We start from the raw sequence: 20,835 nt of genomic DNA on the forward strand, positions 1-20,835 counted from the left end.
TCAAGGTGTTTTTAGTGGATCTTTGCTCAGGTTTAGCACATAATCAACTAACATCTGACAAACAGAACATGTCCAAGTATTTTTTTTCTGCTAAATCTGAACGGTATATTTCATTATCTTTTCAGCAAACTTTTGCTGTCCTTGAAAAGTGTGCAGTCCTTTTATGAATGCTACTTATTTTGTATACTGTAACTTTATTTCTAAACATTTTTACAAAAACAACAACTAAACATTCCTTGACAACAACGGTGGCCCAAATAAAAGAGATACAGAAATAAAAAAAAGTGGAAAAGAAAATACATAAAACACTATGTAAAATGAAAGAATTTTTTTTTTTTATACAACAGGGAATAAGTAAAAGTTCCACACTGATCAGTTCACCCTCAATGCCTCAATATACTGTATATACTAATAGGTGTCCACCTTTGTATGAAAATGTCCATATTAATGCATTTTTATGCAATCACTGTACTTTTATTAAGTGTTTGTGGGTTTTATGATCAAGGTCTGCTTATTCAAGAATTTCGACAAAACAAAATAGCATACTGTCACAAGGATGAAGATGATGAAGACATATGACAGGATTATAAAAAATAAACAAGGTTTTATTAAACTAGAAGGTAGCAAATGTAACACACAAACAATAACCGACAACTAAAGACTGAACACAGAGGAACTAATTACACAGGGGTAACAATCTAAATGATGTGCAGCTGTGGTGGAAGATTAGTGTCCATGGGAGCAGATGAGTGGTGGGAAACTAATACAAAGAAACATGTGACTGATGACAAGAAACTGAAAGTTCATGAAAGTGAAACTAAAGATGAGTGAGTCCAGATAACCGTGACATACTTGTTAGCCTTTCCACGCCTTTGTTGCCATTGGCTTTTGGGCTTGCTTAGTTGGGGACATGTAATTTTATTAACAATATTATTATAACATTATTTTTTGTTATCTCTGTAAAGATGATTTGAAAAAATGTATACAACCTCCCCGCTCCATGTTTGTCTCAACGTTCAATGTAAGTGCACCAAAAGTTGAAATTGTGTGTTTTGATTTGGAAAGCGCATCAACCTCAGAAAACAAGAAAAATTTGATTTTTAGAAAAATGGATTTTATCATAACACATGCTTGTTCATAATTTAAAGTGCCCCTATTAAGCTATTTTAAAGGTTTCTAATTTTATTTTGGAGGTCTCCTATAATAGATTTACATGCATTAAAGGTAAAAAAAAAATACTTACATTTTCTCATAATATATATTACACATCATCTAATTTCTCAAAGAGTCTGACAAGGATTTTCGAAGATTCAGTCTCTCCGAGAGACTCTGCTCTGATTGGTCAGATGGCCCAGTCTGTTGTGATTGGTCTACCGCTTACAACGCTATAAGCACAATACAGCACGAAACAACACGAAATGGCCTTTCCATATCTGAATTTCAACTCCGGAGGATTCCTCAGCACTCGACATACAGTGGTGAGACCAGTAATGATGGTGTCGTTTAATTTTCCGTATCAATTCCAGCATGAGTCCTCATCCTTTTGAAATGCATGCAAAGTAGATTCACAGCACTGAAAACAGCATCATCTCGACCTGTCGACACCACAAACCAAACTCTTCTAGGCCTCAGCTACAACTACAGTGTTTGAGAACGGGTCAAATTAGACGTTGCAAATGAAGACCATAGGTTGCATTATGTTACATTGTTACGTAGGTATGTAACAATCAAGCTGTAACTCGTTTTGGCAATCGATTCTTTCTTTTAGGAGACAATTACTTTATTTGTAGCGCACTTTGACCTTTTACATTCACAAAAAGCTATATTATACACTGCGTGAAAGGTAATATACGAAAGAGCATAACAGGGGCACTTTTTTAATAATGCCAACATATTGATGTTCTTTTGCATCTCTGGTGTCTACATGTTTAGAATAAGACAGACTGAACAAAATACAAAATGAGGGGTGATTAAATAATGACAGCAAATATTCCTTCAGTACATTTAGAGGATAACAACTGCAAAACATTACAGACTTGCATTTCTAATGAGGTTTTCTTTTCTTTCTCTCTTTTTTGTGAGAAATATGAGAGTGGTTCTGAAGGTCAAGTGTGCAGTGGGGGTGGCAGGGGTTAATGAGGATGGCAGAGGGGGTCTTACGCACATACACAAGTGTGTGAAAGGGTTAAAAAGGTTTTAGTCAGGGAGCGCAACCCCAGATTAAATGGCCAGTAGAACAATACCACGGATTTATTTCAGATAACCCACATTACCAACCAGCGAGATGGAACCTTTTAGCCCTGAAACAAAATAATAAGTATCTTTACAACCAGCCTATTAACTACCATCTGTTGGGCCGCTGACCAGACCCTCTGGCTGCAGAGAGCGTGTCGTTTAGCGTGGGAGCGAGAGGTGGCTGGAGGGGGAGGAAAGAAAAAGAGAGATTAAGAGAAAGAGTCAATCTGTTTCACAAAAGCGATTTATTTATAATGTCAAAAAAAGCTAAAGCTAAAGCATACCACCAATGATGGAAGCTCAAAACAGATTGCAATATGAGAGAAATACCAATCTTTAATGAATAGTTATGTTAAACATTAAACAATTTTTTCACCACATTATTTAGTTTATTAGCCTATAGATTGTTAATTGACATCAAGTAAGTCCTATATTTTTAATCCCAAGTAGTCACGGCCATGGCAAGCGATACAAAAATGAATTCATGTGTTCATTTGGATTGGTTTATTTTATAAAATTGGTCTAAATTACCTCTCCACATAATAGTAGTAATTGCGACATCACATTTTTCTTCATTTTGAATGTGGACAGACACGTTACTCGACGCTGCTTACAATTGCCAAACAACTTGGCACATAAACATAACCATCTGCATTTTGCAACGGCTTCAAAAGTGGTTTATCCAATTAGAATTTAGAGTCAGAACTATTTGTTTCATAGCACTGTCTCCCAATTCACCTACACTATGCAGCAAAACTATATGTTGTTTGATGGGAAAGTACATTGAAGATCTGCCAGTTGCTTTCTTTCATGCATCAAGTGCTGCTGATACTTTTGAATAATGATGGATTTAATAATGTGCAGATAATGCAAGCCAAACATCCCTCTTTTGAAATTTTACAATCTGCATCTTTATTAAATGGTTTCACAATGTGTTTCAGATGAAACATGGATAAAGCAAATAAATAATTTTGATTAAGTTAAAATTTGATTCACATCATTTCAAGTAAAAATTTTGTATAGTGCATTTAAAATGACCAAACACATGGCGCTGGAGCTCTTTATTGATTTCTGGTTTGGCAGCATCACATCTGTCAGATCAATATAACAGTCCCCATCTGACCCCCGCCACATCTGAATGACACAATACATGCCAAAATAAATATGAATTTTATGTATTGAATCCATGAGACTGACAATTTTCCTTGGAGATTATTTTATAAAAAGAAATGTCTTAAGAGACACACATTTACTTTAGTAGTAAACACACCGTATTCACAAAAATGACCCAGTTTGACTTAAATCTTTAAGAGCAGCATTTACTGTAAGTTCCCTGGAGCAGCTGATCACTCATTTAATGAATCAAGTGAAAGCGAATTAGTATTAACCATTATGCACAATATATTGGAAACTTATCGGTTGTCAGCCAGATAATTTTGTAGTATTGACCCATATAAATGAAAAAAAAAAATACTGGATATTTAATTTTATCTATCAATTTTCACTATTGTTCCATTTATATTACCAGCCAATTACATTACCATTGCTGTCATCTATCGCTCACTTAAAGTTACTCTTTAAAAACACTAATAATTAAATAACACTGTTAAATAATCTTTAGCAAATCTATTTTCATTTTTAATACTGTACATTATAACAATGCCTACATTCACTTGTACCATTTAAAATAAAATAAAAAAGATTTTGGTGTTATGTTTTTAATTTGGCAAGATAGTGTAGAAATTAATGACATTATAAATTAAATAAATATAAAATAAATATTTATATTAAAAATATTTAATTAGATCTAATAAATGTTTAACTTAATAATAGTACATGTATTTAATAAATCTCATTAATGAGTAATAACAAAAAATAATTGTCTCCTTATTGGTATTGGACAGAATCAGAATGCGATTTATTGCCAAGTGTGCTTGCTCACACAAGGAATTTACCTTGGTATTGAAGCTTCCAGTACCACACACACATAAATATAACAAGACATATAATAACATTTAAGAATAAAAAATATAAAAAGACAGAAAGGATTAGTCAGAATTAACATTTTCAGATAATAACATATTTACAGTATTGTGACTAATAATATGAATAAATAGGATAACTGAATTAATGGATATTGCTCAAAAAAGTGGGGTATTCCACATTTAACTGTTCAAGAGGGAAATAAATAGCCAGTGGGAAGAAAGAAAAACGAAGCCAAAGAAAACTTTCAGAAAGTAACGGCACATAGTTGGTATTACACGCCACCATGTTTGTAGTTCTTATTAACGTCTGTAGAACCATCATACTCTTTTAAACATATGAATCAGGACACGCTAATTCCAATATTACACACATTGTTTGGGATGCAAATAAGGATACATTCTTCGTCTTCTTTTAGAACAGCCTGATTACAAGTAACAAAACAGCACAATATGTTAGTGTATGTTTAGAAGTTTTTGCGTGTATCTGATTGTGAAGGTCTTTGTGTTTTTTTTTCAGCAGCAGGCAGTGGGGCCAGATTGGGGTTAACCCACTTTTCCAGACGCCCTGTGGCTGTTCTCCCCCATGCTGCCGTCAGTCACAGCTCGATGGCCAGCCCTGTCCTCTGTCTTTTATTATTACACATGAACACACTTGCTCTCAGGTGCGAGACCCTGTGAGAGGTGCAGGGGCGGTAAAGCCTCCACTCTTTAAGGATGACAAACATCTGTGTAAGCCATCCAAACAGCTGCTGAGCTCTTTCCAAGCTCACCCCCACCGCCACTCGAACCGCTGTTTGTCTAACGCCCCCGAAGACTTCCATTCAGGCCTCAATGCAGGACAAGAGCAAACGAGAGATTCATCATTGAAGGAAGTCGGGACTGATCAAAGCACTACACGCTTCTTCCAAGTATAATCATTGCCTGGGTCGCAGGGTCCTCCTCACCGCCACTCTTCACATGAGCCGAGAAAGTCGAGATTGCAGTTCAACGAAAGCATAATTACTTCGCCGGTCATTAATGCCGCTTCTCGGAGAGGGATATTGTTTTAATATTAATGTCCATGGGGGATGTGGAATCAGAAACATAGCTGGGCTTTGGCGCTCTAAACAGAGGGAGTGAGAAGAATCTCTTTGATTCTCCCCTGACTTTTACAGTCCAGTGACCACATTGTTATTCCTGAGTTGTTTGCTAATGAGATTTCCAGTCAAGTTGAAGCCATGTTCCATCTTATGAAACTTAAGATCACCACTTCTTCCCTTTTCCCAAAAAAGGCAGCAGGACGCCAGAAGTCTATCTCCCAGTCCCATCATTACACCAGAGAGGAGGGATTCTACCAAGCGGGACACTTCTGCTATTAGGGCAGGGTATCAATACAGTTTTCCAAATTTTATTTAGATTCACAATATCTCAAATCTAGTTTAATTCCAATTGGTTTTGATTTGATTCTGATTTATGCTATATTCTTGAATCCATGTAGCTCAAACATCAAACTGATCAAATGTATATATCGTAAAATAAAAAGGCAAGTCTGCCACATTTAATGCTGCGTACATGTAATGCTGTAAATTAGGGGCATTGTTAGACTCTTTATACTAGGGCAAAAGCCCCAGTGAAATACAGCTGTGCCTTATTATATTAGGCTACTGCTAAATCCTTGTCTGATGATAAGGATTACATTTTTTCCTGATGATATTTAATGTTTTCTTTAATTATTTCTTATATTATATTGAATATTCATATTCATTTATAGAAAGAAAAAGAGCACTGGGTGAGGTGGATATTTTCCTACAATCCATTGTATGAAATGATACAAAATATTCTGACACATTTTTGATGACCTGTGTCCCGGTTGTGATTAAAATGCTAGAAACATCCCTGCTGTAAATTATACAGGGTGGTATTTCAAAGTGATTAAAACTGGTAACATGTCTTTTTGAACTATTCATTAAAAAAAAGTCTTAAAAGAGTAATTCGTTTCACAAATCTGTCTACAGTGGTTCCACAGTATTTTTTTGATTCATTAAAAAGAAAAATAGTCATTTGTTGGTAAATCAGACTACACTGGTCACGCTTCAAGTTTTTGGTTCACTAAAAAGAACTGAGTCATTAAGAGACATTTGCTTGTGAATCGGACTACATTGATAACGCTGTGTTTTTGATTCACTAAAAATAACTGACAGTTTAACTGGAGTCCATATTGACACAAACAAAGTGAAAGATAGCTTTTGGGATATTACGTATCAATATCACAATCGTTCAAATGAAGATTGTGATTAATCTAAAAATCAATATTTGGTTTCTGTTCACACATCACAGGCTGAACTGAACTCACTCTCAATTCAATTTTAAGTTATATATAGAATATCATTCATAACAGCGCTATGTGTGAATATAAATGTATTTGTCTTTTTAAAAAAGAACCAAGTATATTCTGTGTGAATGTAGCCCCTGAAGCATGGACATCGTCCCACTCAAACCAAAGGCAAAGGCAGGGAAGGGGTGTACAAACGCAGAGCGCATATTCCCCAGACTGCAGTGGAGCCACACAGTGGGAAGTGGATGAAAGTAAACACGGCATGTGGAGGGAAAAAAATATGCTGAAATGGCTTTCTCTAAAAAAAAAATGATGTCTGACGAAATTTGGGTGACCTCCTGGCCTTTCCCACAGCCATAAAAGCCCCAGAGTCTGCAGGCCACAGCCAGCCTCTCCAGCGGGTAAACCATGATACAGTCCCTCTCTCTGTCTCTCTCCCTCTCATGCTGTTGCATTCTTTCCTTTTCTATCCCCCACTCTCCTTACATGTCCTAATTACTTTACTTCCATGATGATAATGTGTCTTTCTTAACAGCATGTGGTTCAGAACAAATCCCTAACCATAATGTTTGAGGAGTATCTAAACTGCGCTGCTTTGCAAAGCTCTGTACTAGATTATGCCAAAAATTACTGTAACTGTGAGATTCTTTGTCCTAATATTGCCATCCAGTTCACCTAATGTGAATGTTCTCAGTTCTGTTTAACACAGTTCACAAGGTTTAAATGCATTATGCAGATTTTTCCTCTAATTTGGGCAGAAAATGCTGACCTATAACCCAAAAAGCAGTAGCTACTAGCTACAGTAGAGGTGTACAGTGAAATCCCCTTGGTTCAATGTCCAAAAAGTAAACAAAAAATTATCCCAAAAAAACCCAAAGAGTATATGACCAAAAATCCATGCTGGGTTGTCCATTAGTTGACAAATCCAAAACATACGTATCTATGGCAACATTTCTGTTACGAAGGGAAAGAAAACAAACAAAAGTTTGAGCAAAAGGACATTTTTATGTTTGTCCAACAGTGGCCTAAATGTGCCTGTGTATGCAGTGTAATCCAGTTCTTTTACTCTTTGTGTTCATGTTGGTTTGATATGATTTTGACAAACTTCTATACCATTTTTAAGAAAAGGTTAAAAAAATTTGTGTTGTGGTAAAAACATTTAACAATATTTATTCTTGCATTTTGAGCGTATCATAATTCTTTTCAAAAATATATATTTTCATATATTTTAAAAATAACTATTTTTAAAGTATAAACGGAATATTATTATTCAGTAATAATATATTATTCAATAATATATATATATTATTATTCATTATGATATGTGTATACACACACACACACACACACACACACACACACACACACACACACACACACACACACACACACACACACACACACACACACACACACACACACACACACACACACACACACACACACACACACACACACACACACACACACACACACACACACACAAATTAGTTTGAGATATCAATTTTGTGTAAAGAGAGTTTACAGTGCCCTCAAGCAACAACAACAACAACAAAAAATCATCCATATCCTCATCCTCATATAGTGAATTTTCAGTACATATAATCAAATGTATTCAAAGAATGTTATGATCAATGTCATAATGTTCAGACTGAAGTTAATATTCTCATTAAAGACTCAAACAAGTGCAGTACCATCTGAATTCTAGCGGGGTTCAGATGAGTTCAGTGTCAAAAAACTTTTTAAGACTAAACAGAAGCGATTGAATTTTTCTCCATAGACTCCGTCTGACTGTTTAATAATACTCAAGGCTGTCTGAAATGCAATAGAATGCTCCATTCTATTGAAAGCAATATACCTTTGAACATCTAAATGAATAATACACTGCATGAGACCAGGCTGAGAATATTGAATGTTCCTGTGGCATTGAGGAGAGGGGAATGATGGGAAATGTATGTGACCAGTCAAAACAAAGCAACAGACGTGTCCTTACATCTGATTGGCTGTGCCTCCCAGGCTCTCGCTCTCCCTTCCCCCACTCAGCCCCAAAATGAGCAGAAGTGCTCATGCCAACTCTCCCAGAGCTCTCTTCTGCCCTCTTTTCTGCAGTCTAAAGTCCAAAGCTGTAACAGATTTACAACTAGGGTAGGGCTATTGTGTGTAAAACAGAGCGCTGGTCTAATCTGAGCTGAAAAGGCTTTAGCCAAGCGTTAGATTGTCCTTGCTCATGGCTCTGGCCAAATAACGTGCTCTTCCTTTATAACACAGGCTCTTCATAAAGCTGATTAATGAGAGAAAGAGTTGTTGAAGTAGGTCCAGACCAGGTCAGGAATTCACATGAGCAATCCCTCAACCAATAAAAAATTACGATTTTATATAATTCTATTCTGTCTAATAACGGCAAAATGCTCCTGAAGGTTGTAAAAAAAAAAAAAAAGTTTAAATTTAATGACTCTTATTGACTTGAAAAATGTCATAAAAAATAAAATTCCAAAACATTCTTTCTTTACTCCCTTGAAATGTTGTTTGCTTACTATTAAAGTAGAGTCTGAGACCATTGTTAATTATTTATTTTTGGATGAGCACATACAATCTCGTGTTGTTAGTGTACACATATAATTTTTTTTTAACATATGCACATTTTAAATATGTTTTAAAGTATTTCGATTTACAATGAAATATGAATTCATAAATATCATTGCGTTTTGCGGAGTTGCATCAAAAGACTATAACATTTTATAACCTAAACTAATATTCTTCATTTTGATATCAGGACAGTTGAATTACCCTGACCATGTCTTAAGTTAATATAATATAAAGTTAATACATTTCTGAACAGGAACTGGTAAAAATGAAACAATAATTTAAAATTGCCGTGGAAATAAACTATATGAGGGAAAAAAACAAGCAAAACAACTTTAATGAGTAAAACTGTCTGGCTGCAGTCAGTAAGAGAGGCATGTGGCATTTCAAGCTTACAGACATTAAGTGGTGTGTGTGTGACGACTCCACTCCCTTGAGAGTGAGTGTGCACACTTCCCCTAGAAGTTAAGGGTTAGGGTGTGCCACTGCTGCAGTACATGTACAACCAGTCTTCTCAGTACTCTTCTCCCTTACAAGAGGTTAGGCAATTTAACATACACTTAACCTGTCACTGAGCTCATACCAGACACATATGGTCTTCTAAAATAACGTCCGAGTCCAATTCATATGCACAAATACTCATTAAGCGCATACCATGCATGTACCCTCCAACGCAGCCTCCAGCACAAATTACTTTAACTGCGAAACCCTTTTCAAGCTTTCATACAAACCACTGATTCAGCATCTGCCCAAAGGTAGCACTGTGTGCTCTCGATCTGCTCATCTTTACAGAGGTTCCTGTGCAGCCTGTAGTGTATACGTCAGCACTGAACAGAGGGCTATGAGCCATCACTTCCTGTGGAACAGTGGTCAGCGTTCGTCCATCCCTGAAATCTGTTGTCCGTGCTCTCTGATCTGAGAATGCTTTTCTTATGACAACACAACCAGACCTCTGAAGCTACAGTAAAATGTTCACTATTTTTAACTACTCAAATATGCATTTTTTGGGATCTGGTGTCAAGACACACGATTTGGGGGTGATGCAAAGAAGCACCTCCATAGGAAAAACAGGAAAACGGTATGCTCTTTTTATATAATGGAGTACACAGATATGATTCAATTATCAACTGTCTCAGATGTTTCTCCTGAAATTCCTTAATAGCAGGGTCCAGAATTAAAATTATTTGGGGCCTATTTGAACGATTTAAGCGCATGGTCTAAAGTGCAAGGCACAAGTGCGTTTCCGAATCCACTTTTGCTATTTTAACGACAGGAAAAGTGGTCGGCCCGCCAGGCACATGGTCTAAAACGGTTGTCCCTATTCTCTTAATGAGTAATGGGTGTGTTTTGGGCGTAACATGCAATAAACCGATCAGAGTCTCATCTCACATTCCCTTTAAAAGCCAGCTGAGCTCACGCCATGGCGGATTCGCTATTTACATGGCGGAATTTGCAAGCGGAAAAACTGAACGCTTTTCCAGAGAGGAAATTGATCAGCTCGTGCGCGAGGTTAAAGTGTGCAAGCAGACCATCTACGGGACAAAGTGTACGCACGTTGTGGTGGGTATAGGCAGGTACACAACGCGCGTACACTGTCCCGTAGATGGTCTGCTTGCGCATATTACTAACTCCCTTTAAGTGCTAAATGAGAGCAAAAAAGGGCTTTGGCATGTGAATAAAATACAGGCTGGTCACAACATAATATAGAATTTTTTTTTTATAAAAAATTATATATTAGTAGAGTATTATTTAATATACAGTAATTAGAGTATTATATAAAGAGTATTTTTCCACCAGAACTTAATGTGGCAATATATACACTTAGCCACTGAAACAAAAACATGAGGAACAAAAGTGCAATAAAAAGTTAATTTTAGACACTGATTAGGATAAATAAAAATGTTAACATTAAAAAAGATAATTGTAAGAGCATAAAGCAATAAAATGAATGTGAATTGCACTGCTGAAATCGTTGAAATATTAAAGATATCTCATTTGTGATTTTTACATCCTATAGGACACACATTTCCCTGACAAGGCCTACTTTGTGGCGTGGCACCATTTCACAAGCTACAGATGGTGCGGATCCTGCTAACATTGCGCAAAGCATAAGGGCTGTTAATGACTCTCTGCACTTTCAAAACAACTCCAGAGAAGAGCCCAGGCAGGAGGCTTGCACTAGTTGGACGTGTTTTACTCAAGTCACCTTGATGTCTAGCTTTCTGCCAGTCTGTGGGCAGGACAGAGGACAGAAATGACAGTTTAATGTGCAGCTGCTGATACCAGATTGACAGCTGGCATGCTGCTATGAGTCCTGAGATGTTGTGAAGCTAGTAACTTAACCATATTTTCAACAGAGTGATAGAAACCTGGCTTTTCAAAAAACAAACAGCCTTTGCAGTATCAAGCTAGTTGTTTCGACGAGTTACAGAGGAAAAAGGAACATCATACACTAAATGACTGGATGTGCCATCACATTTACTGTTGCTCAGCAAAATTGAGTCATTCCAATATAAATCCGCATAATCTGAGTTTCACATAAGGGTGAAAAGTTCCCCTCACAGATTTACCTAAATTCACCACGTTGACCAACAGAATGCTGCTTGGTTTGAAAGTGAGTCCTGTGTGAGCTGTGCTTTATAGAGTGATACTCGTCTATAGACAAGAGACAATGGACCTTTCCTCCGACTAGTGACTCCTCCAGACTGTAAATCGGAGGAAAATAATCGGCCTTTAACTAAGGGTAGTTTGCTGCCATGTGAGTGAAGCCGTCCCTCCCAGATCAATAGAGGGCTTTTGGGTATATTGACTGCTGAGAAAGCCATGCTGTTGGGCCTGTGAGGAGAAGCGGGAGAGCGAGAAGAAGGGGCTAATGACGTCAGCGCCCATTACTAGTGGCACCACCCCTCTAATTAAACAAGCCTGAGCTCCCTAGAGATGTGAGAGAGGGAGAGGAGTCTAAACATCCCAATCTCCTGTCTGCCGCTTACACACAACCACACAGGATCCTCATATCCCCAAACCCAGGCACTATCTCCTTTCATTTCCTCCCACAAAACATCTCTCCCCTCTAACCAAATATGAAGGGGGGGGGGTTGTTGAATCTTATTAGTGATGCCCTTGAATCCAGCTACAAAAGTCTTCCCATTCTCAATGTGAGTGATGGCCTAAGCACTTCTGATATGATGCCAGCGCTTTTCATCCGGCTCTAGGGGGGTCTACCTAAAGAGGACACACATGATCTGCCTCGGAGTGGGGGATGGGATTGTGTATGATGCCGAGAAGGATTGTATGTGTGTGTCTGTGTCAATTGGGTAGGGATTAGCCTACCGCTGTCTCGTCAAGCTCTGGTGCCATCTGCCAGTGACTTTGCAAAAATGCAAATCCGATACCCATAATGCACAGCAGCCACGCTCCGTCGGGATAGCCTATAAAAATAGGTCAGTGGAGCTATGATCCTTGTGTCTGCGGCAACACGCTCTGTGGCTTTACGGCGTGCGCTTTTAGAAAAGGGGGGAATGAACAGTCAGGGGGAAGCGAAAGAGTCTGGAAGGAGCCTCGTGTGCATGCAAATTGTCACCAGGGATGAAGAGAGGGGATAAAAGAAAATGAGAACAAGAATATTTCAGACAGGGATGAAAGTAAGAAGCGAAAGGAGTCAGGGGAACATTTGAAATGAGTCCTGGCAGCAAAACAAAGGCTTTGCCTGACTGTATCATCTACCAGGCGCACGAGCAGCCGGCAAGAGTAGCACAACATTCGCCCGCCTCACAGTCACCCCCCGATGCCTGTCCATCAGTCTTTTAGGACGACCATCCTCAACCCAGATCAAATCACTAACAATGTCAACCCTGCAATGGAGTGTTCTACCATAGCCCATTCTTTTTTATCGACTGCTAAAAAAAGATCAAAGAGCCCTAGACGGTAATGTGCGTATTAATGAAAGCGAGGTGGCTGATGCAACATTGTGGCAAGGCTTTTGCAACCCAGGCAGCTGAGCTCTATTCCTTGCAGGATGACTTGTATGAATAATGTATCCATTAGAGTAAAGCCTCGCTCTTTCTCTCTCCCGCTCTCGGTTTCTTTCTAGCAGATCAGACCAGCACTGCTAGAGAAAGAGGAACATGTACAAAAGGCTGTTATTCATATATAATAAAGTGGAAAGGATTAGCTTTTTCTGTATAAACTTCTCTTTTTAGTTCCTTTAAAATCAGAACATGCTAGTGGTGACTTGATGACTTGTCTTTTTCAACATATAGCTCTTAGCTTCGTTCCTGAAAGTAACTACCACATGAAATTCTTGCTGAGGCCCGGCTTTTTGTTTAAAATGGAAGGCACGGATGATTAGTTTATACTGGAAAATCACAGTGGCACATGGTCAAACTCTTCAAAGCAGGGTATAAATAAAAGATATTCAGAATATATACCAATATATACAGTGCGGGGTCTGAAAGTATGAGACTAGATCTGGGACTTAAAAGCTAATTTAAACAAGGAAATAAACAGAGGGCTTTAGGATTTTGAAACATTTAAAACAAAGTTTATTATAAATATATAATATTCTGCATGATTTCTAAGTCAATAATCATTTAAGTACATTAGTGACATCCATTCCATTGAAGCTTAAGGTGCTCTTTAGATCACTCTGAAATCATGCTGGTGAACATGATCATCAGGTTTGTTAGGTTCATGCAGCTCGACTGCTGCTGTCATTAAAGCAAAAGCAATTAAAATGAATCAAGTTAAAAACTATAAGTTATTAACTGCCTTAGAAAACAGGAAAAAACAATGATAAGTCTGGATACAAGATAAATGCAAAATGTACATGAGTCTAACCCATCCATCTTGAGATGGTTTGTTGACTCTGTATTGATGATAGTGTGGTGCATCTCAGGAGGGAAGTAATATAATCCTGGTAAGGGCACAGAGGCTAATATTAGTAGTGAGAACAGGAATTTGGAGTGGGGGAGTAACTGATGAAGAAAGAGAAAAAGGGAGAGATCAAGAAAGAGAATGAGGAAGGCCCAGCTGTGCAGTGGGCCCCGGGCCCACCCCGGCCGTAATTATGGCTGGATTATGACTGACTCTCTCCCCAGACTGGCTGCCAAACATTTTGTCCCAGATTATGGCCCAGATGCAGCAGCACTAAGCTGCACAAGTCGGTCAATGGCTGCTCTCGCTCCTCTAAGCAGAATACTGTACACAGATCAGTAGGGGGTGGCAGCCGAGCTGGGCCAACTTTCACCCCCACTCCTGCACTAAAACAACCAAATGCAAGATGGGTCTGATTTGCACAAATTATCTCTGAGCTGTTTTTAAAACATCAAAATTATAGGTAAAATATTCATTTTCATGAATGTATGGAAACCCCTTTACGCCTAAAATAATAATAATTTAAAAATATATATATTTTACAATTGCAATAATTGTGACTTTATACTTCCTCATTCTGACTTTATTTCTAACAGTGGCAGCTTATGTTACAAAATTACATTAGTCCCTGTAAAGGCAATTCTAAAAAATAAAATCTAAGCACATTATAAATGTTAGAAATGCATTGCGAAAACATATTACAAAGACTGTGAACTGTGTAGTTCTAAATTGTGGAGTTAGACCGTTACACAGTTTTTCACCATTGCTATTTTCCGGATTTTTTGGGCGGGTCTAAAACGGGGCTCGATGACGCACTGGAGCCCCTGAGCTCCTGGACACGCCCCTACTTGATGACGCACTAGAGCCACTGAGGCTGGCCGCTCCACTAACAATATAAATAGAGCACATTCGCATCAGTTTGAAGCTCAATCGCGAGTTATTGTCAGTACTATTATTAGTTACTACAGCCTACAGTTTGCTAGTTAGCTATGTCTTCGTCACGGAAACGCGTACTACCTAGATGCGATCATGTACAAAACAAATCGGTGTCCTTATTTATATTTCCGAAAAACAATCACATCAAGAAGGTGGATTAATTTTGTGAGGAGCCACCTTAATAGAGAGCTGAGGATCACAGCCAACACCCGCCTCTGTAGTGATCATTTTACACGGGATAGTTTTATAAACTTTCACTGATAATCTGCTGTTACTGGTGAATGGACTATCTCCCGCCTCTGCCTTTATCCTCCCGTCGCGCCGAACACTGGTGCCATCATCGGCAGTGCGTGCCCACCAATGAGTGTAAGTTGCCTTGTGTGGTGTGCTTATGTTATACAGTAATTATAGTAGGTAGTCCACAGTAACTCGACGGCAGCTTTCCCGCGAGTGGGCGTGGTTACAGCGCAGCCAGCAGACATGCCCCCAGCGTTTGAGAGCAGAGACTACTGCTAATTTTTTCAATATTTTGATAGCTTATTTTATGTACTTGCCAGCTTTTTTTATCATTCAAATTTGGCTGGGTGGCTAATAAAACATTTTTCTCTGGTGTGAAAAACTCAGAACACATACTTAATTTTGACTTTACAGGGACTTTAAGGGCCCTATCATACACCCCGCAAAATGTAGCACCAGGCGCGACCCAAGTGTTTTTTGCTAGTTTCAGCCCGACGCAGTTATCATTTTCACGTCCTGCGTTGTTTAAATAGCAAATGCATTTGCGCCCATTTGTGCGCCCATGGTCGTGCTGGTCTGATTACGAGATGTGTTCAGACACATTGTTGGTGCGTTGCTATTTTGAGGCAACTGAAATAGACTGCGCCATTGACCAACAAAAACCTGGTCTAAAGTCAATGGCGCAATATTTTTTTTGTTATTTATAGAGTCCGTTAGTAATATATGCCTATAGGCGGGTCCACAACATGCGTACACTTTGTCCCGTAGATGGTCTGCCTGCACGCTTTAACCTCACGCACGAGCTGATCTATTTCCTGTCTGAAGAAGCGTTCAGTTTTTCCGCTTGCTAATTTCGCCATGCAAATAGCGCAACTGGCTTTTAAAGGGAATGGGAGAGAAGACTCTGATTGGTTTATTGCACGTTACACCCAAAACACACCCAATCCGAAGAGAATTGGGACAACCCTTTTTTACCATGCGTGCCAAACATTTTTCCCGTCGTTAAACTAGCAAAAGTGGATTCGGAAACGCCCTAAGTGCACTTGCGCCGTGCACTTTAGACCATGAGCTTAGATCATTAAAATAGGGCCCTACATCTCATATTTAGCTACTACTTACAATTGTGATGCATTTTGTTACAATTATTACTTTATTTCTCACAATTATTTTAAACCTAATCTTACATTAACTTTTTACATATATTATAATTACCATAAAACATTTTAAATGGAGTATACTTGGTCACATCGCAGAACGTCAACTACCCATGTACAGCGACACATTCAAGCATGTTTTAATAATTTTATTAATCTGAAACTAATCACAGGGGAAGGTTGAGAATACCTGAACACATACATAATGTTTGCTACACATCAGAAAACCGTAGTCCAAGATACTGTGTCAAAGCCAGTATGAGGCAGGCAGCCTGTGTCACAACTGAACCTGCGCAGTGCTCTGTTGTCCTCTAATCCTCAGCATCCGGCACAGACGGTATAATTGGTTTTTGTAACAAAATGCATGTCTGCAGACACAGGCCAGACAGATCTACTGTTATTTGTGCAGTACATCCATCTTCCTGCGGGGAGGGGCTTAAATCTAAATCAATGTGCCATCCTCCATAACAAAAAACTAAAATAAAGGCGTACTTTCCCACCCCCCTTTTAGAGAGAAGACTTCAGAACATCAAAGACCTTCAGGGCGGACTCGATGCAGCCGTCGAAATTGGAGTGTGTGAAGCCGTCCCCCCCACACACCAGCAGAGGCTGGGAGAGCAGTGTCATCTGCCCAGGGCAATCAGCCACCGCTCTGGTCACCTAATTAGAGAACAACAAAATGGAGTTATTGGATGACCTCATTTTTACTCTGATATTGAGCAGGAAAAAAATTTGTGAATAAGGCCGGAGCAGTTCCGTCTTTGTGTGTGTGTGTGTGTGTGTGTGTGTGTGTGTGTTTGTGTATGCAAATGAATGCACACTGAAAGTATTGTACTAATAATACTATGTGGAACATTTGTGGGTGATTAGGGCTGTCGCGGTGAAGGAATTTCCCTTGCGGTAATTTTGAGTGGCTCAATAGCGCGATATGCGGTTTTACCGCCATTTATTTATTTATATTTATTTGCTATATAAATACGTGTTATGATGTGGTCAGCATACACAGAAACAATGTAACCAATGTAACCGAAACTAAACAGCGTCTCTGCGCATTGAAAGACTGTCACTCAGCGCGCAGTTGTTATGCCAACGGACTGTCTTTGAGTGAGTCATTGAACCGTTCATTCAACAAAAACGTTCAAAAAAGCTGATTCCTTAAATGATAGATGTAATGAAACAAGGTGTTAATTATTTTTTTAACTTTGAGCTCCACTTTTCAAGGCTCAGCTGGCCAGCAATGCTTCACTTTTGGGCAAAGCTGAAGCAATGCTTCACTTAATAGAGACCAATGGCATTGATTCAATGCGTGACTCGCTGCTTTCCCCCCACGGCTTCCTCGCGCTGTGTAATGCTGACCAGCACTGATGCCATTCATGGTAAATACCCTTACACGTTAAAAGGATGATAGCCTACGACAAATATTTCGCTTTCCTTGGAAACGGCAACCTTTTCACGAATATACATGACTTGACTTCAAAGACAGACGCAGGTAATCGCACGCGCTCAGTCGAACACATTCACTGTCTGTTTAGCCTTAAGTCCAAATCCACGAATCCTCTGTACAAATCACCATGATAAACAGTTTTGTTATCATTATGAACTTATTTAACATTCAATACACATGGTACGAACTACGAAGGGTTGCCTTATGAAAAAAGAAAACGAGGTTCGCGGTTGCTGCGGTTACTTGCGTTTCTCTGCGGTTGGCCTGTCAGTAGCGCGGTACTGCGATATTGCGGTTATCGCGACAGCCCTATGGGTGATGCATAGTATAACACTGGATATGTTCATTGGACTGTTTATTTCATATCACTGATACTCAAGAAGGCAAAACACAGGAACCAAGCAGCTTTATGTATTCAGGTACATACAGTACAGCCATTCAAAAAGTTTGGGATCGGTACAATTTCTTACAAAAGAAATAAGTCTCTTATGCTCATCAACACTCAAAAAAATGATTCTTGGCACTAATTGAATTTAAGCAAACAATTTAAATAAAATATATTTAAAAATGTATAAAATAACCATTATTGTTGCGAATTACTCGTACACAACATGAATGTAATGGATCCAAATCCAAACTGATCAAATTACATACACTATACTTGATTTGCTACCATAAGTGACAAATGCAATGTTGCGCATGCGCACTAGAATGAAGAGGAAAAAAGAAGAAGAAAAAAACCTGAACTTAAAAGGCCATGTTGCAGGGTTAATTTTTCAACGAATTTGTGCAATTTGCTTGTTGGTAATAAACATTTAAACACTTATCCATTGTATTTTATGTTGTTGGGTATCACAAAACGGAATACAATACGAAAAAGTAGGTACTATCTTACAGCGGTTTGCAACGATTCTCCTTTCCCCCACAATGCATTGCATTACGTCACCTTGGGGAGATAATTTACCAAAGACCGCCTTGAGAGCATTGAGAGTGACTAGAGAGAGACGAGTAGTAGACGAGATTATTCAGATGGCAGATTATAGATAAATTAAATAGATAAATACATAGATATAGATAGATATATAGACTAGATATATAGATAGACAGACAGATATATATAGATAGGCTAGTATATGCGGCAACTGCACATCCCATGGCGCAGGCGCCTCTGACGTGCGACCAACTCTACGTTGTCAATCTACCTACTATCTATTTATCTATCTGGCTGCTAGTTATCTATGCTAACGTTATGCTATCTGGCTGTCTGACTATCTCTCTCTATACCGCCCACACAAGCACCTGCCAAAACACAGCGACAGACACACGGCGGCTACGTTTGCAACAATATTTTCACCGGAGGAAGAGATAAACGCTTATGGTGTGTTCACACTGAACGCGAATAGAGCGTCAAATACGCGTCTAGTTAGACGCTTGAACATTTGCTCGAGTTCACATTTTTCAACTTGTGCGGAAGACATTCGCGGCAAACGCGTCGCCCAATTTGCGACGCCCGGCGCGAATGATGTGTCTATTTGCGTCTTTGCATTGACTTTGTATGTAATCTACTCGCGCAAATAATTAAATTCGCGTTCAGTGTGAACACACCACGCCCATATAGCTAGCATGATGCCTTCTATTTCTAGATGACAAAGACAAAGTTTACCAGTACTACGACACTATGACAAAGGTTACCGGTACTTATCTGAACTAACATCATAATCACTGCCACTTGATAAAAAGACAGATTTTTCACTCTGTGCTATTCAATGACAGTAAAAAAAATATGTGTCGTTATTGTGCACTGCTGCTCGTAGACTAGCTCCAGTGCTCATTGCTGCGTTGCTAAATGATAGCAACTCACCAGGACACTTCACCAACTCTCCACTCATTCTCCTCGGACCATGAATTTAATTGGCTTTAACGGCCATCAGTTCTTGGCAATTCCTCATTTGCCCTCTCACATCTGGCAGGTTCGAAATTATACAGCTGCGGGCCATCATACATGTTGGCTCTTGCCACCTCTTCCTCATCCCAGTCAGTCGCCATATACTAGACTGAGGCTACCTTTCCTCCACTTCTCCCCAACGTGACGTCATCACCGAATTGCGTAAAAAAACCTGTTACTACCAAAAACGTAAAAAACTGTTTTTTAAGACCATTTTTCAGACATTTCAAAAATGATATACATGTCTTGAGTGTTGTATGTACCCATTAATCGACAGTGGTGGTTAACCTGCAACATGGTCTTTAAGGCAAGTCGAGTCGTTGGAGGCGCGATACAAGTCAGCGATTTGCGTGAACAGATGTGGAATATTCGACAAGGTAAGATATTTTCGATATTTATAAATGATTAAGACTTCAACATCAACTATTTTTATAATTGAATTGATCGGATTTAATAAATATCTTATTTTTGCCGTGACTGCACTTCAGACGAATTAACTTTTTCGGCCTTTCCATTTATATAAAGAGTAACATTTATTGTCGAATGACTATGTGCATCATTTTTGAATTTAGTTAAGTTAGATTACCTAGCGTATGATTTTTGATAACGGCTCCGTGATGTCGACGTGCATCTTACTTTGTAATGCCAAAACTTTGGCCAAAGCCACAAACACAGTCAATCGAACGTACTGCAACCTAGGCCTAAATGAAGGTTATATACAGCTACAATTGTATAGGATTTAGTTAAAACTAATATCTTAAAAAATATTTGAGACTTTGATCATTTTAAGATATAGGCCTGGTCGACTGACTAAGTTATATGTGCGTCATTTTTAGTCACAACTAGTCATCTCGACGTAAGTTAGGCTTACAGTTTACTTTGCTTGAAAAATACTTTGAATATGCCAAAATGTTGCACAAACATACTTAATCGACCGCGTATGAAAGTTATCTACATGGAAAGGTTTATAGGATTCCATGAAGTTGAACATGCTTTCTTTTTTAATGCGGAGTTGTAATTTCATTACCAAAAAATAAAACTATGTCTTTGCTATTTCAGAGTCCTTATCGATGTGACACTATTTCAACATTTCTGGCTCTGGTCATGGCAATTGCAGAAAAGGTGTGGTA

General features: G+C 38.7%; 1 protein-coding gene across 5 annotated transcripts in view; it reads right to left on the minus strand.

Annotated features, from left to right (window-relative positions):
* Nucleotides 1-20,835, minus strand: part of rnls (renalase, FAD-dependent amine oxidase) — an 89,078-nt gene that overhangs the window by 1,404 nt on the left and 66,839 nt on the right. For 3 of the 5 annotated variants that reach the window (XM_077201217.1, XM_077201218.1, XM_077201221.1), the window contains one exon: nucleotides 16,451-16,976. The exons of 1 other annotated variant lie outside the window; for it this stretch is intronic. In XM_077201217.1, the coding sequence (XP_077057332.1) occupies nucleotides 16,824-16,976 (153 nt within the window). In that variant the 3' untranslated portion in view covers nucleotides 16,451-16,823. Of the gene's footprint in view, nucleotides 1-1,132; nucleotides 2,417-16,450; nucleotides 16,977-20,835 lie in introns of those variants that run through there. One more of the 5 variants, XM_077201219.1, reaches the window with a different exon arrangement.

This window comes from Siphateles boraxobius, unplaced genomic scaffold (assembly GCF_051911475.1).
Source record: "Siphateles boraxobius isolate OS27281-9 unplaced genomic scaffold, OSU_SipBor_1 46, whole genome shotgun sequence".
Classification (NCBI taxonomy): Eukaryota; Metazoa; Chordata; class Actinopteri; order Cypriniformes; family Leuciscidae; genus Siphateles; species Siphateles boraxobius.